Below are 18,740 nucleotides of genomic sequence, written 5' to 3'. Positions count from 1 at the left end.
GCATGCTTCCTAACCTAAGAAGCCACTCTTGAGTATTTATGGTCCATATAGTTCACCTTTTGAAGGGCCACTCTGGTTATCATGTGAAATGGCCATACTAAAAAATTGGCCAATTCAATGCCAATTCGGCAGAATCAGCCTGATTCAAGCTGAACTGTGGTTGAATCGGCCCGAATCGATCTGAACTGGGTTTGAATCGGCCTCTTCATTTTATGCAAATCAGATTTTTATGGCGCGATTGCGAAGGGAGCTAGGCTGAATTCAAAAACAATTCAACTTGATTTGATCAGAGCCTGAATTGGTCGATTCTCTGAACCGTTTTTAAAATCGATTTGGTTCATACACCAATTTTTACAACATTGTGACATAAGCTCAGAGCTGCAGAAGAAAACTGTTGCTTTCAACAAACAATGGTTTTAAATGTCCTCTGCTTGAACTAGTACACTCCAGCAGAGTTCAAAAATCGTGTTGACATCATGAAATGGATTGGGATCACAGTTTTTTGAATGAAATGAAATGAAATAGACTGCATATATTTGAAGTGTCCCTGTATCCAATCTTTGTCTTTTGAAGTAACAAATGGACAGTTTTTTTTTTTCTGGCAATTGATTACAACTGATTTTGTGCAAATCAGTCATGTGAGAAGGTGATGGAGTTACTTGACACTGTTTCAAATAATTTTACATGGGTAGGAGACCTGGGTTTGGCAGGGATACTTGCTGCAGATTGAGAATGTTCTGAGTTGGTGGATCTATTATCTGCCTTTTTTACTCGAAAAACATTGTGAAAAGTTTGTGCGTATCATTCATAACACAACAATAACAACGATAGCAACCTAAGAACATAAAATGTACGTGGTTCGATTTATGACTTACGCCCATAGACAAAGGGAAGCAAAGCTTAACTATGATAAACAAAGAGGAGATACAAAGGCATTACACTTTTCTCTCTTAAAACTCTTGAGACAATCCTTTCCCAAAACTCTTGTAACTTTCGCCAAGTAGATTATGATTTTCCAATTATACAAAAAACTCTTGCTAATTAAAGAAAAAATTAAGAAATTAAGAAAGGTCCATATCCTACCACCACAAACCTCCATTTTTTCTTGCAAATCATAGAGCAAAGCAAGTCTAGAATTCAATGTTGGAAATTGTACCTTACTTAGTGGGTCAGACAACTGAGATTGAATAAGTGAGCTCGGAGGCACACGTAAATGCGATGTCTTTCAAGTGATAGTTGTCCCACTTACTATGAAGTCCTCTATGCAATGAGTATTAGTGCAACTACACTTTCAAGATACAATTGGATTCATGTAGAAGACTCAGAATGATTTTCTTTTTTGGTTCATATCGCCGACCCCAATTGTTTTGGGATGAAGGCGTAGTTGTTGTTGTTGTATATATATATATCATGTTTTTCATGACACATGTATTTTAAAAAGTCTTGTTTTTTTGTTTCCACTCCCCAATATGTTTTCCGTTTCCATTTCCTATCCTGTTAACCTTGATTTCAATACTCATGAGTGTTCTACTCATTTGCCCTTCTGTTCATCTGGTAGGGGCAACTCCTGAACATCACCAAGTTAAAAGGGAAGTCACTAGTTTGAAAATCTCCCTTGCTGTATGGTTGAAGCTAGGTGTACTTCCTGACGGTTGAGGAGGACCTCAGGGTTTGACCAACTGAAAGGACCACCAAATTTGTAGCCTGACGCCCCCCACCCACCAAAAAGAAAAAAGAAAAAAAAAGGTTTCCACCAGCAATCGATGGGAATACCTTCAAAAGCAATCGATGGGAATACCCATAATCATTGTCCCTTGGACCATTCTTTTTTAACAAGTAAAAATAAAATATGTTTAGGGTTCATTGAAGTGGCAGTTCTAAATGTCATGACTTTGGCTTTTAACTTTATTTAAATAACAATAATATTAACTAAAATCATGTCCATCTTAACTATTTACACAGATCTTAATTTAAAACAGCTTGCACTAGAAACCAAGATATTTAGAGATGGCATTTATCATGGACCTAGTTTACACCAAAATAGATCCGAAAGGGTTGTGCACTGCCTCATGTATCTAGTTATTACACACAAAGGAGACTTAAAATAACTAACTGCTTGCAGGGTAGTAGTTAGGGGTGCCAACGGGTCGGGTTTGGTTCAGACCCAAGTGGAACCAGACTTGGACAAGATTTTTGGGTACGGTATTGAGTCCGAACCCGGGTCTAATCGGGTCTACTATAAGAGATACTATACCAGGACCCGATAAGAACTACATGAACCAGACCTAGACCATACCCGATAAAATAATAATTTTTATCATTTTTACATTAAAAAATTATGGGTCTTAATCGGAAATTGGCATGTATTAATCGGACCTTTGGGTCCGGACCCGAGTCTTAATTGGGTCTTCTTATTTGTCACCATACCTGGACCCTATAGGGTTTGGTTCGGGTCAGGTCCAGCCCGTTGACACCCCTATAGGCGCCTTTGGTTGAAGTTTTAGATGTGATGCTCTTAACACAATGCAAAGGTTGGACAATGAAAGTGTTAATAGGAGGATTGTGGTAATTAGAGTAGACTTTCCTATAATCATTGAGGTGATTATAATTACTGACATATTTCAAATGTAGTTTGAATTAATTTAATAGGCTTTTGGATTAGTAAGTTGGGGTTAGGCAGAATTTGAGGACATAAAGGAAACCAAACTGGTGGTTTATCCTTCCAACAACACTCACGACCCAGGACTCCTAATAGTTTTTCCAGCTTAACAGGAATGACGTGACAATTCCTAGGAATCCAAATGCATTTAAACGAAGTTCAAAAACACTTTGCCATTAAATCACCCTTGCTTAGCCTTCCAAAGCAATATATATATATATATATATATATATATATATATATATATATATATATATATATATATATATATATATATATATATATAAAGAGAGAGAGTCACTAGAATATGAGAACTTAAATGTGAGAACTAGAATATAAAAACTAGAAATATGGGCATTTCCAACACTTTTTTTGCAAATCTAACCATGTGGATGCGCTTGGCATGGTGAATTTGCTAGAAATCAACCATTGGATTGTGTATTTTCGATGAAAAATGTGATTTTTCAATGCTTGATTATTTATGAATACTATGAGCCATTGATTTTAAAGCTTTAAAAAAATCTCATTTATGCATCAAAATCTAATGATTAAAGAGCTGGTTCTTATAAAATCAAGCATGTAGATCGCATTCATATGGTTATATTCAAGAGAAAGAATAAAAAATCCATAAAAATCATGGTTCACACATTAGTTCTCACATTATAGTCTCTCTCTCTCTCTCTCTCTCTCTATCTATATATATATATATATATATATATATATATATATATAAGATTTGGTAGAGACATTTGCATATGCAAATGATCAAGCAAATGGGGGCGGAACCCCTTTATTTGGTTTATTTTTTTCTCACATCTAAGACCATAGATGTGATCTACATGTTTTGTTTAGTGAAAACCAGTTTTTTTATCCCCACAATCTGACCTGTATATAGGTTTTTCTGGCAATTCAAAAATCAATGGCTATGAAGGCATCAATTTTTCTCAACTCTGAAAAACTTGTTTTTTTATTGAAAAAACATGATCTAAGAGACAATTCCTACTAAATCAAGCATGCTGGGTACATCTATGAGGTTAGATTGTGTCAAAACAACTTGCATCTTAAGATTCAAACTAGATTGTAGCTACAATGCACCTTCTCCACCTAATAAAAGATTCAGAATTTTTAAAAAAAATAGACCTACAAATTTAGTGAAAAACAAGTTTTGGATCATGTGATTATAACACACATCAGGTTTTCTGTGATCTTAAAAATCAACGGCTCACAATATACCAATTTTTTTTACTTAAAAAATCTTATTTTTATGTCTAAAACCATGATTCATATCAAATAAACTATGTTAAGTACCTCTATAAGGTCCAATTGAGAATATGAAACCTACAACTATGATTTATAATAGGTGGGAGTAGGTGCTTTCACGGCACAGTAGCATTACTATATATATATATTGAAATGGAAAGTCTTCCCCATTTTCTTTTTCTTTTTGTCAAACTAGAAAGTCTTCAAACCCCACCTCAAATTTCTTCTTTTTTTCTAATATTTTATGTGGAAAGTTAGGCAATTGAAAGGTTTGGACCTTAGTGGGGGATGAGAGAACCACAGAAGTTTCATATTTAGAATAATATATATATTTTTAGTCTTCGTAAAACTCTCCTAGGTGTTGGGGTCAAATGAGCTTTTTAATATGGAGTTAACATGTAACTTCTTTTGTTAGGCCAGAGGGACAACGACAACCCCCCTTATGTTCCATTTAGACTACTCATTACAAACACAAATGAGATGCCCTGATGTTAGTTAGAGGAGGTGAAGAAATAGGCATAATTAACAAAATTTAGTGGGGGGAACATGTGAGTGTTAGAGTTCAAATTAACACTTAGCCAAAAGCAACCATTTACAACTTCACTTTTGAAGTATACAATGAAAGCTAGGTTTCATAGCCCTTGTGTTCCGGCCAAATGAATGTTGCACATCTAGGCTATGTTTGGGATAAGGATGTAAATGGATCGGATCAATGATGGAGGTTTTGCAATTTTTAGTTGTTTCAGATCTGATTTTGATCTGAATCCTCATGTATTTAGTTATGAATTCAAACCATTAACACCCATAGTTCAAGAGCAGGTATTTATGATGGGTACGGATGGCAGTGGACCAGGGCCAAACGGGACCCCGCCCCACCTCGTCCTGTTTGGACCAGGGATGAAGGACATGAAATAGGGTTGAAGGATGGAGGTTAAAATCAAAACCCTTGTGGTGATGGGGGCGGGAATGAACTTACGCTTTCCTTAGTCCTGATCCCCGCCCCGTCTTCAATCCTTCTTTAAGGATAACAATGGACCAAGGGGAAATGAGGCCCATCCCGCCGCACCCTGTTTGGACTGGGGATGGGGGACATTAAACGAGGATGGAGGTAGGGATGAAGGTTAAAATCAAAACCCGTGCGAGGATGGAGGGCAGGATTTTGAGACGGAGTTGGAGTGGAGACCTTGTCCCTCGCCTTCGTCCACTGCCATCCCTAATGATAGGAGTTGAAGATTTGGGCCATGGTGGTAGTTGATTGAGAGTGACATTGGGATTTATGAAAATGATAAAAAAGGAGGTAAAGTGTTGTATTTGCATTGAGAGACAAAATTGATAACTACCACCTCCTTGCATTGTTGCGGCAAATTATAAGAATTGGTAGCTCTTAAGTTCTAAATCCATAAACTTTCTTCAACCCCCAACTCCCAAACAAAGCCCTATGCACATCCATGTCAGCTCTAAATCTTAGCTGGGCCAATAATATCACTCTACCACAAAAGACAAAATGATGGCTTGGCTTTCCTTGCCCCCCCCCCCCCCCCCATGGACCCTGACACACAGATGTGGTTCATATTCAGCTCACAGGTAGGGATGCACACAAGTCGCGTTCGAGCCGAGCTTGGGCTGACTCGGCTCGGCTTGAGTTTAATACCTTTAATTTTGTTTTTGTAAAGTTTTTGAAAATCATGTCAAAACTTTTTTAAAGAAGAAAAACCACGCCACTTGCAAGAAATACCAACAACCTACACACCTTTCTTCCAAACCATATTATGAACAAAACAATAGATATATAAAGTCTAATTTATTTATGTACCTATATGAGCCGAGCTTAATTAGGCTTACCGAGAGTACCTGAGCTGGACTTATTAGTCAAGCTCGGCTCATCTATGTGCACCGAGCTTGAACCCTTGTTCAAGCTCGACTTATTTATTTTTTGGAACAAATTCAAGCCGAGCTTAAACTGGTTGAGCCCGGGCTAACTCAGCTTGTTGTGGATCTTACTCAGTGTCGTGTCTCACCAGTTTTGTGTTTTGTATACAAGAAGAATGACATCACCCCTTACGTAGTCTAGATAATTTTATATCATATAATGACATTAGCAACATGCAAGTGGGAAGAATGATGTCACCCGTGACATAGTCTACATAATTTTTATATTATATATCATATCATGGCACTATGGCAGTAGCAATATGCAAGTAATCTTGCTTCTTTATAATTATTTTTATGACAAGAATCTAGTGGTTTAAACAAATTGGATACGATGGACATGGATGTAATTCGGCATCAGATTTACAATAAAAGGTTACCTAAAACTACAATTTATTTAGAAAAGCAAAAAATTCAAAAAATTTGTAGGAAACAATGAAACTTGCAAAAAATAATAAAAAATTAACTAAACAGAAAATAATTGAAATAAACTAAAAAATAACAGTTTTGATTTCAGCTCAAGTGTCGCTAAATTCTATTAGTCTCGTCAATGTACAGATGAAGGATTACAAAATCCTGATGATTCATAATCTCTATCTCCATAAACACCTACTTAGAAAAGCATCATAATTTTTCTAAACTACTAAAATCGGATATGAATCATTTTCTTAGATCCAATATCCATTGCAAATGATTCAAATATAAAAAAGGGTTCAAACCAAAAACAAATGGATCCAGAATAAACCAATAGTCCCAGATCGCTTGGTTTTGCTCTTGCATCATTCTCCTAAATCAAACTGATCTAAACCTATATAGGATGGGTTTATAAAAAAAAATCTTTTCAACTACTAAAATTATTTAAGATAACATGAAATATAAAAGAACTCCGCCTATGTATAACTGTTTAGTTATACACTGCCAGCCCCAAGCCCGGATAAAAGAGGAGGGTTGCGGTAGGTCAGTGACAGCCAACATAAAAACTTAGTCACACCCTATGAATATGAACCAATATGAGAATTTCGTTGGGCGTTCCCTACTGAGTGACACGTTGTACTCTATAGGCTTGGAGGCAGTGATAAATGGGCAAGAGTTCTTAGGTCATCACCCAAAAGCGATGCGTCACACCGGCGCCCGAGTGTGGTGTCAAATAGGTAAGAGTTCCCTCACTTTGTTGGACGGGTGGGGGTAAAGAAGATAGTTCAAGACCATAAATTAGGTTAGCCACTTGGAACATAAGGTCTTTAACTAGTAAGTTGGTAGAGTTAGTAGATGTTATGTGTTGGAGAAAGATGGATATTTTATGTCTACAAAAGACCAAATGGATAGGTGAGAAAGCAAAAGTGATAGAACATTGGGGATACAAGATTTGATATACAAGAATAAATATGAATAGGAATGGAGTAAGGATTGTTATTAGTCGTGAGTTTATAGATAATGTAATTGAGGTCCGTAGGAAGGGTGATAGGATTTTACTTATTAAATTAGTATTATGTACAAATATTATTAATATTATTAGTGTTTATGCACCTCAAGTAGGTTTAGATTATTCAATTAAGCGTTAATTTTGTGAAGATTTAGATGGAGTAGTACAAGATATATCTTATGAAGAAAAGTTTTTCATCGACGGTGACCTTAATGGACATGTAGGCATTAGTAGGGATGGATTTGAGAGTATCCATGGAGGCTATGGTATAGGAGAAAGAAACGAAAGTGGAGAAAAGATTTTAGATTTTGGTTTGTCCTATGATATGATCTTAGCAAACACTTGGTTTAGGAAGAGGGAGTCTCACCTAGTAACATTTAAAAGTAGGGTTAGTACGAGTCAGATAGATTTTTTCTACTTAGAAAGAGAGATAGGGGTTGTTGCATCGATTGTAAGGCTATACCCGGAGAAAGTGTAGCTACACAATATAGAGTCTTAATTTTATATTTTAGAATTAGAAAATACCGCAAAAGGGATAGACATAAGATAGATCCTAAAATTAAGTGGTGGGCACTGAAATGAGCTAAACAAGGAATGTTTGTAGAGCAGACAGTTAAGGAAGTTGATTGGTGTCTCAAAGAGGATTCAAAATCAATGTGAAATAAGATAGCGAGTGACATGAAAAGGTGGCTAAGGAGGTATTGGGTGAGTCTAAAGGTAGTGCATCGCTAGGTAAGGATACATCATGGTGGAACAAGGATGTCAAATTAGCTATTAAGGTTAAAAGAGAGTGTTATAAATATCTAAGTAAAAGTCGTGATAATGAGAATTTGAAGAAGTATATGATAGAGAAGAAAGCTAAAAAGTAGTTCGAAACGCGAGGGATAAGGTATTTAAGGAGGTTTATGACAAGTTGGATACCAAAGAGGGTGAGAAGGATATTTATAGTCTTGTAAATATGAGAGATCGGAAATCGAGGGATTTGGGTATTGTTAGATGTATTAAAGATGAAACGCAAAGGGTTTTAGTCAAAGATGAGGAGATTAAAGAGAGATAGAAAGATTATTTTGATAAGCTATTTAATTTAAGTCATGCTCAGGATCTTGGAGACTTCTTCATTCCTTTTCATGAGATGAATTGTGACTTAGTGTGCAAGATTCAAAAGAAAAAAATTACAAAGGCTTTGAAGAAAATAAAATCAAGAAGAGTTGTTGGCCCAGATGGTATACCTATCGAGGCTTGGAAATGATTGGGTGAGAAAGTTTAGAATGATTGACAAATCTTTTTAACAAGATTTGGCGGACAAATAAGCTGCCTAATAAGTGGAGGAAGAGTACTTTGATGCCTCTATATAAGAATAAAGGTGATATATAGGATTGCACAAACTATCGTGGTATAAAACTCACGAGTCATACTATGAAACTTTGGGAGAGGGTGATTGAGTATATGTTGAGGAAGGTTGTCATGATATCGGAGAATCAATTTGGTTTTATGCCTGAAAGATCAACTATGAATGCTATACATCTTCTTAGACAACTTATTGAGAGATATAGAGACATGAACAAATATTTGCATATTGTTTTTATTGATTTGGAGAAGGCATACAATAGAGTACCTAGGATGTTCTCTGGTGGACAATGATGAAGAAAAGTGTTTCTCTCAAATACATTAATATAATTAAAGATATGTACGAAGGAGTAGTAACCAATGTCTGCACTTGTGGAGGGGTGACAACCAATTTTCCTATAACGGTTGGGTTACATCAAGGATCTGCATTAAGCCCTTTCCTATTTGCTATAGTGATGGATGAGCTTACGAGATCAATTCAAGAAAATGTGTCGTGCATGTTGTTTGCTGATGATATTGTTTTGATTGATGAGTCTATAGCTGGGGTTAATGTTAAGTTAGAATTATGGAGACAAACATTGGAAGCAAGAGATTTTAAGTTGAGTAAGAGTAAGACAAAATATATGGAATCTCAGTTTAGTAAGCAACGAAGTAGTGATGAGAGTGTAGTAAAGCTTGGTGAGCAAGAAATACCAGTGGGTGACTGTTTCAAATATTTGGGATCTATCATTCAAAAAGTATGGAGAAATTGATGGAGATGTAAATCATAGGATAAAGGTTGGGTGGATGAAATGAAAAAGTTCAACTGGAGTGTTGTGCGATCGTAGAATGCCATTGCGGTTGAAGGGAAAGTTTTATAGGACGACTATTAGACCCGCTTTACTATATGGTACAGAATGTTGGGCTGCCAAGAGACATCATATTCAAAAAATGAGTGTAGCTGAGATGCGGATGCTTAGATGGATGTGTGGAAATACAATAAAAGATAAGATTCGGAACGAAGAGATACGTAAGAAGGTAGGTGTTGCACCCATTGAAAATAAGATGCGAGAGAATCGTTTACGGTGGTTTGGACATATTCGGCGAAGGCCTAATGATGCTCCAGTTAGAAGGTTGGAGAAATGGGAAAATATATTAGTTAAAAGAGGTCGGGGTAGGCCTAGGAAGACTTGGATGGAGATGATAGGAAAGGATATGAATGCTTTGAACCTCACTGAGGACATGGCGTTGGATAGAAATGATTGGAGGAAAAGGATTCATGTGGAAGACCCAAAATGAATTTCTTTTTTGGTTCATATCGCTGACCCCAATTGTTTTGGGATGAAGGCGTAGTTGTTGTTGAACATGAAATATAAAAGCAATTGTAAGAAATTGACTAAAAAAATAAGAAATAAAACAAAATTTGATCGAACTCAACTTCCTATATCCCTAGATCTCCTTATTATTTATAGACCAGATGACCAGCCTGCCCACATAGTCGGGCCATATAAAATCAAATGGTAAAAAAAAGTCTATATCAAATTTATTTAACAATACTGAAAGTAAAAATAATTGAAATCTTAAACATATTGAACCTGACCCAAATCTAGATGAGTTGGATTCAGGTCTAATTCTTAGTTCCGATTAGAAAACATAATATGTACCCCAACCTTTCAACCTATTTGAGCCCACAGTTTTCAGCTGCACCTGGATCTGGACCCAAACTTGGTTTAAATTGTTGAGTTTCAGTCTAACTTTTAGATCCGATTTGGAATTGGGTCTGATAAGACCTAACCGGAACCCAACCTATTTACAACCCTAAATCGCTAATAAACAAAGCTTGTCAATTATGCATGTAAATGGCCAATCTCGTGCATAAATATTTTTCTTTTTATGGCCAATGTGTGTGAGAGAGAGTCCTCATTTTATTCTTATTAAGGAGGGAGAAAGACGTTTTGGAGAGTGAGAAAATGAAGTTTTTTCAAGTTTAAATAATTAGAGAAATTGAGAATGACATAGGGGAGAGAACATTTATAAATGGTAATTATTATTTTTTAAATTACAATGTGCCATGTAAGCAAGACTTTTTTTAATGAAAAATTCATACAATCTCATACAGGTTTTTAATTACATTGTTAATTCACATGATAAGAATGTCAATTAAAATAAAGTTATAAAGCATCAAATTTTTTACACTTATACCCTTCCTTATGCTTTTATAATATTCAGGAAAAAGTAGATATAACTTATCGATTTTAATAAATATCAATTGAGAATCTTGCTAATCCTGATGAACTACTAAGTTGTAAAAGAAAACAATCTGAAACTATAAAATGAATCCAAATGGACCTTATGAACCAAGATAAGTTTCGTTCTTGCTCCTGCATAAGATATTGAATCCCAATTCAATATATCATTTTTAGATTCAGATCTTTTGAGTACGATGATGCATTTGGATTGGACTTGGACTCACATAACCTGATCAGTATTTTCTTTGATTAATAATGGGATTTGGATTCAGTATCAACTTTTGCATACAGATATGAGAAAAATCCAAACTCCGCTAAACTCTAAATCCAAATACATGTAAATGTGTGATTTTTAGCAATTGAGATTGAGACGTGAAAAGATCATGTGCACAAATATTTGTGCATTAAGCACCTGATCACCTTTCAGGTGTGGGCCCAAGGCCTGATGGAGTGCGATAACGTGCTTAATGCACAAATTTTGTACCGTGTGATTGCACCTGATCCATACTCGATTTAGATTCAGTTTTGTCTGAATGCCACAGGACTCCAAATTTGAATTCAAGGCTGATTATGCTAGATCCGATTAAGTCAGGCTAGACAATGCCTAGATCCGACCCGAGATTTAACGCGCCCTCATGGCTCCTCGAACACGCTATTGGTTGACCCTACCTACCCCTGGATGTCCACATGAAAGGAAGCAAACTGAACCGGGTTAGGAGGACCAACCCGAAACCACTCCGTTTGGTGTTCTGGTAGACACGTTTGGGGTCACCTTTTCTGGAATTGAGATCAGGTGCATTGTTGTTGCACATTTAAAGTGTGCTGCTGCAGGTGATCACCTGACATCTGCTGTTGGGCCCCACAAGCTGAGAGTCTGTCTGTATCCGGTGGGTTATTAGTTCAGCAGCACACTAAAAGTCGGGAACACCATTGCACCTGATCCTCCCTCTAATAGGATGGGTAAAACCAAAGACGCCTAGTAGGGTATATGAGGGCGGATCTCTTGCAACCATTCCTCGGCCGCGTCAGGTGACTGCCTAGCGCCAGTCACCCCGTCCGGCATCCCGCCCAGGTTCTTCCCCTCACCGCCTGGTCACCGGATGACCGTACATTCTTTCTCCCATAGAGAAGGTCAACACCTCCTCTTCCTCCTATTTCATCCCCTTTCCCTCTGTGTTTTTCCTTCTTTAGGGTTTCCAGTTCCATGGAATCCACCACCACCGCCACCTTCTTCCGCCGGTTCCGGTGCCGCTGCTGCCGGTGTTACTGTTGCTGCTATTGTTGTTCTTCTCCGTGAAACCAGAGCTCAAGGAAGGAGAAGGAGAAGCCCTTTGCGCCCCCCCTGGGGTTTCGAACGGTTCCGATCGAGAGAAAATTCCTTTTTGGGTTAGGATTTTTTGGTTTCAGGTTGGCCGCGATGGATCTATCGGACTCGTCGACTCTGTCGCTAGGGTTTCAGCCGCTCAGCCCGACGCCGCTGCGGACGCCTATCACCGACGACTCGATATCGCTCCAGATCGATTCCGGCTTCTCCGACTGCGGCAACGCCCGCCGGATCCCCCTTCAGTTGCTCGACCAGCCGGAGCGCGCTGAGAGCAAGACGGATTCCGATCAGGACTGGGACAAGGAGGAGTTCAAAATCCTTGGGTACTCTATGCGCCTGAAGCGCCAGAGGGAGGCGGGGCCCTCGCCCCCGCCGCCTCCGCTGGCTCCAGCCTTCTTGCTGCCTGATTCCGGGTGCTCGAGCTCGACTAGCAATCAGTGGGGCGTGGAGAAGGAGGCGAGGCGGGCGGCTGTGAGTGAGTGGGCGAACCAGCCGCTGGCGGTGGCGGATCCGGATGTCTGGGAGGTCATGGAGAAGGAGAAGCAGCGGCAGTTTAAGGGGATCGAGCTCATCGCGTCGGAGAATTTCGTGTGCAGGGGCGTGCTCGAGGCGCTCGGGAGCCACCTGACGAACAAGTACTCGGAAGGGTTGCCCGGGGCGAGGTACTACACAGGCAACGAATTCATTGATCAGATCGAATTGCTTTGCCATGAGCGGGCGTTGGCAGCTTTTCATCTCGATCCCGGGAAGTGGGGAGTGAACGTCCAGCCATACTCGTGCACCTCGGCGAATTTTGCCGTTTACACGGGCCTTCTTCTTCCCAAGGATCGAATCATGGGCTTGGATTCACCTTCCGGTGGCCATTTGAGTCATGGGTACTATACTCCAGGTGGGAAGAAGATTTCCGGTGCGTCAATCTTCTTCGAGAGCCTTCCGTATAGGGTAAACCCCAACACAGGATGCATAGACTATGAGAAATTGGAGGAGAAGGCTCTCGATTTTCGCCCCAAGATATTAATATGTGGTGGAAGCTCGTATCCACGAGAATGGGATTATGCACGTTTTCGGCAGATTGCTGATAAGTGTGGAGCTGTATTGATGTGCGACATGGCTCATATTAGTGGTCTTGTGGCTGCCAAGGTATGAATAGGAAATGTAATGACACCAGCTGTTGGTTTGGTTGGTTTTGTTCTATTTGCTAAACTAGCTCACTGTGATGGACCCTAACTGTTTCTTAGCATGAAATCAACTGTTGGGTGTCCGCCTCTGCAAAAGTATTTTGTTCTGTTCGATGGTTCGTTTGTTTGATGTGCTAACGGTTTGTCTGTTTCTGCAATCTGCAAATATGGGATTAGGAAACATTGGGCAATTCTGATTGTTGTGGATAGAGTATCAGTTGTCGATGATTCTTGATACATTGGATAAGCTTTGTCATTGGAGCCAAACAGCTCCCAACTTTGCTGGCAATAGCAGATGCAATAAGATCAGCTCTTTGATACTTATAAGTTTTACTTATCACTTTGAAATATTCAGTTATGTAATTTTTTTGGACTATAAGATATGTAATTTTTTTGTGTTCTGCTTCACAGATGCTCATATGTTATAATCTGCAGGTGTTGTACGTGATCTACTAGCAATATGTTAACTTTTTCATTGATGTACTATGAGTCATGTCAATTTAAGAGTACAACTTTTTGTGATGTTTTTTTCCCTGTATTAACTTGAACCACATGTTACTGAGGTCACATTTGTTGAAGTCATGTATGGAAGTTATTTTCTTTCTCCTCATTTCCATGGTTGTACTCGTGCTTATGACTCATTGGTTGTTTTTGTTTCTCTTTTTTCATGTTTATCTAAATTCAAACAAATGAGTGTCACTCTCTTTTGGAGTTATCTGCTTAGTTTAACATGGTGAAGTCTGTTTTTTTAGTTTTTCGGTGTAAAAGAAGTTGTTAGAAACTATGATTGTAATAGGATAGGAACTCTGCATATTGGACATTGAAATTAGTGTGAACTTCCTGTAGCACAATCATCAGATCTCTTCCACCCCCACTGACCAAGAGTATAAAAGTGAACATTTTATCCTCTATTGGAAATGAATTTCCTCAATATCAACTACCAAGGGATAAAGTTATAGGCTGTAACCGTTAAAACTGGTACAAAACCAGTTATTGAAATTGAATATATGGGGAATGTGCTACTGATGCAGGCATACATGTAAATCTATCTCATTTGTGCATTTGAACCATGCCATTCTATTTTCATTTCACAGAAAGCCAATTTGCTATAGAGCAGTGAACCAAGATATAAAGTTGCACGTTGTAACATTTTCCAAACCCTTAAAATTTTCATTACCTGGTTACTGGGGTCATGATCTGCTAGCATTTCAAGATATGAAGTTGCATATTGTAACATTTTCCTGACCCTTAAAATTGGATTACCTGGTTATTTTGGTCTTGGGCTGCTAGCATTTTGTCACAGGGTTAAGTTTCCTTATGCTCTTGCTGTTTCGTTCCAAGCCAAACATATGTATGCTTTTCCATACTTGTTCTATTCTAGCTATCTTTCTTAATCTTTGTCAGTGTGCAGCTTATCATTCTTTGTCTTTTTTTTCTAAAACTACTAGTCGACTGCATTCTTGATTTTTGGTTTGAATATATTTAGCAATATATTTAGCTCATGTCATGCATGCACATAAACACTGTCTTGGATGCCATATATATTTTCTCCTACAAAAATTATGTGTCTTTCTGAGATATTTTAAGTATCCAAACATGCTAAAAGTTGACTCAATGGGATTATATCTCAATACCACCAGGTGCATCCAAATGTAGTCCGAAAGACTAGGCTCTACGTCACTGCGACACGGCAGATTGGCTGGCGTACCTGTGTCGACATGGGCATGGGTACCGGATGCGGTACCGGTACGCCGCAGGTCGGGTCGGGTCTGGTCTCAGACCATTTTTTTTTCAAAATTTTTACCTGACAAACCCCCCTTCCCTCTCTCTCTCATCTCCCGAAACCCTCGCTTTCTGTCCAGAGAGAGAGAGAGAGAGAGAGAGAGAGAGAGAGAGAGAGAGAGAGAGAGAGAGAGAGAGAGAGAGAGAGAGAGAGAGAGAGAGAGACTCACCGATCATTGGGGCTCGGCTCTTCTTCTTCTACTTCTATGCGTGCAGACTGTGATGGGGCGTCTGCAATCAGATGCAGTCTGTCGTCGAGGCCGAACTTGTGCAAGCGAGCGTGCGGCACATGCTGCCTGCCCTCTGGCACTGCCGGTCCCTACGAGGAGTGCCCTTGCTATGCTGCCCAGTGCGTGTCTTGACCCTTCCTTTGCTATCTTCCTCCTCAATCAGTGCCTGTCTATAGTGATTAGTGAGCGTGGAAAACATATTCATACTCATAGGGGAGAACTTTGGAGAGAGAAAAAACAAAAAGAGAAGGGGGGCGTAGCCCTTCTTCTTTTATAACACGTCTTCATTGACCAGGTTTGGTCCAAACCTGGTCAATGAAGGTTTTGGAGTTTGGACAGGTCCAAACCTTCTCTCTCTCTCTCTCTATATATATATATATATAGCTGTATCCCCGTACCCACATTTTTTTGGAACTACCGTGTCGTACCCTTTGTACCCGCACCTGTACCCCGGTGACATAGACTAGGCTTGATTGAAGCTGTGAAGGGAAGTTGATGGCATTACAATTTAGTGTGGCGTATTTTGAAAGCTTTGTCAGCTGTCTGTGCTAGGGGAAGTTTGTAGCATTATAATTTAGTAAAACAAATACCTCTTTCGCAAGATACAAGTGTGAAGCACCGTACACTTTTATTGTGCATTTGGGTTAGAAGTGAAATGAGCACCTCATTAATGAGGATATTCTAGATGCTTGGGAGAATGAGAATTGGTAGCTTTTGTTGACTCCGGGGTTCTTTGCATCCTCTTTAACATCTATATGGATTGTCAATGGGGTTCTATTTGAAAAGTCTAAAATCATCCACTTTGTAGGAATTTGAGAGGACTTGAGTTTTGTTCCCCACATCATGTAGTTGTGGAAATTGTGGGCCAGGTAAGTTTTCTTGTTCTCACCGTTGTATTCACTAGGCACCCTTAATATTGTGAAATCCTGCCTTTTTTCAATAGTACATGATGAAGAGTGGAGTGAAATACCAAACATGACCGCTATTGTTCTTTTGATAGACAGGGGCCGAAACCCTAAAAGTGCAAAAAAAAAAAGCTTGCTTTTCATGGATTTGTAGGTTCTCCAGGTATTACATATTATATTCATATAGAGGTGTAATTTGGTGGCAATGGGTAGTATGGTGGGGAGAAAATGGTGGCTATGTAATATGAGTACTTCTATTAAGCCCCTTTACCTACGTCATACCCATACTGGTAACTGGGTACTCCTAGGTATGAGTCAACTATGTTTCAAACTTGACCCATTTTACCCATCTTATGATCTAACCAATGTATAGTCTATGCTCAACATCAAAAGTGTCTAATGATAACTGTATATTTGTTTATCATTATTTGATAATTAACTATTTTTATATGCTTTAGACTTTTATTTCGTACTTAACAACCTGTAACTTAATAGTATTTTGTAAAATACTGCCTACCACTTTTCTGGCCTACCATGAGTGAACGGGTGTTTTCAGTTTTGTTTTCCACAAATCTGATCCTGTAAATGTGTTCGGCATGGTCGATTTGCTAGGAGCCAACACTTGGATTATGCTTTTCGATAAAAAATGAATTTTTTAGCCTTGAATATTTATGAAAGTCTTAGACTATAGACTTCTAAACCTTATAAAGACCTGCCTGCGTGTTGGAATTGGACGATCCAAGGACCAAGAGTCAATTCCTATAAAATCAAGCATTTAGAACACATTTGTACCTCAGATTCAAGGAAAACATGAAAAAAACCCTTCAAAATCCCGGTAGAGTGGTAGGCAACTACCACTTTCTCTCTCTCTCTCTATATATATATTACCTTCTATTTAGAAATTTCCATGTTGTAATGTGACATAGGGTGGGGGTATTGGTGAAGCACTGAAGGTCATGGCTGGTGTACTGTGGACTCCCTCTCTTTCACACATTTTGTATCTAAGGAGAAGCTTCTCCTTTTAAGGTTAAAGTGGGTACTTGCCTTATTGAGAGAGGCTGACAATGCAAAAACACGGCTGCGGTAAAGGACCATAGCTCCATATATATATATATAATGTGTGTGTGATTCTGTACCTGGTTCCAGACTTCCAGTAGGCTTGATAGAATGTTTTGACATAAAACGTGCCCTTTTGGCTGTAGCGCCAGGCAATCTGGTCACAGTCACCATAGCTTTCACGTTCCCACTATGGCTGGTAAACGAGGCGAACAAGTCAAGCTTGAAGTGTTCAAGCTTGGCTCGTTTTTTTGTGGCGCGCCTAGCAGAGTTCATGCTCATAGTAAGCCCAAGCCAAACAGGCCAAGCTCAAGCTGGCTTATTTACTGAAAAATACATTGTTTCAAAGCTGGAAGCAACGGGACTACTAAAAAATAAATTGTTTCATAGCTGGAAGCAATAATATATATATATATATATATATATATAGTAGAGCGTAGGTGCTTGAACATTAGGTGCTTGTGATACTTGCTTGATGGGTTTTTCTGCTCTTTCGTTGTTTTTTTCGCAGTTCTGACCCCATAAATGTGTTGGGCATGGTCAATTTACAAGGAATCCACACTTGGATAATGCGTTTTCGATGAAAAAATGATATTTGGAGCCTCAAAAATTTATAAAGATTTTGGATTGTTGATTTTTCGAACTTTATAAAACCCACCCATGTGTCGGAATCAAACACTTCAAGAGCTGATCCCTATAAAATCAAGTACATAGATCACATCTGGGCGGTCAGAATTTAAAAATAAAACAAAAAAGACCTTAAAAATCTATCAAGCACTTATCACAAGCACCTAATGTTCAAGCACCTACACTCTACTCATATATATATATATATATATATGGGGATTATGCTGCATAAAATTCATAGGTTTAAGTGTTTTATGCTAGATCTGAATCGTTAGATGTGTTTATCATTGTTTACTGAATAGAAAACATGTTTTTTATTAAGCATTTGTATGCTCAGATGTGTATTTTAAAGAGGTAAAAAGTGCAATGGTTGATGTTGCACTAAAATTTGTTGATAAAATATTCACATTTTTACATCAAATCAATTTGAAACAAAGTTTGTTTCTTAATAAATGAGCAATGATAAACACATCTAATGGTTCATATCTAACATAAAAGACCTAAAACTATGAGTTTGGAGGGTTCTAACCTAAGTCACATGAACTCGGTTAAAAGGCCGACGCACCCGCATCGACACGCTCCGACACGGGTGCGGACACGGACACAGTCAACTAAGTGTCAGACTTGGTCAATGCACCTGGGTTGAGTTCGTCCACATTTTGGATTCAGTCAACTTTGTTCGAGTCTATTTTTGTTCATTTATTAAAATGAATTTTGGACTCGGTCAACTTTGACCGAGTCTATTTTTGTCCATTTATGATAAGTTTTGTTGTTATCACACTCACAACCTTC

General features: G+C 38.6%; 1 protein-coding gene across 1 annotated transcript in view; it reads left to right on the top strand.

The window, feature by feature from the left end:
* The first annotated feature begins 12,024 nt into the window (after positions 1-12,024).
* LOC149847329 (serine hydroxymethyltransferase 7-like) overlaps positions 12,025-18,740 on the top strand; it is a 32,161-nt gene continuing 25,445 nt past the window's right edge. The window contains exon 1 of the mRNA XM_089996930.1: positions 12,025-13,310. Within this exon, the coding sequence (XP_089853056.1) occupies positions 12,264-13,310 (1,047 nt within the window). The 5' untranslated portion in view covers positions 12,025-12,263. The remainder of the gene's footprint in view (positions 13,311-18,740) is intronic.

This window comes from Nuphar pumila, chromosome 2, assembly GCF_984573655.1.
Source record: "Nuphar pumila chromosome 2, dmNupPumi1.hap1.1, whole genome shotgun sequence".
Classification (NCBI taxonomy): domain Eukaryota; kingdom Viridiplantae; phylum Streptophyta; class Magnoliopsida; order Nymphaeales; family Nymphaeaceae; genus Nuphar; species Nuphar pumila.
The sequence above is the reverse complement of the archived record's forward strand: the minus strand, read 5'-3'. Positions and strand labels throughout refer to the sequence as shown.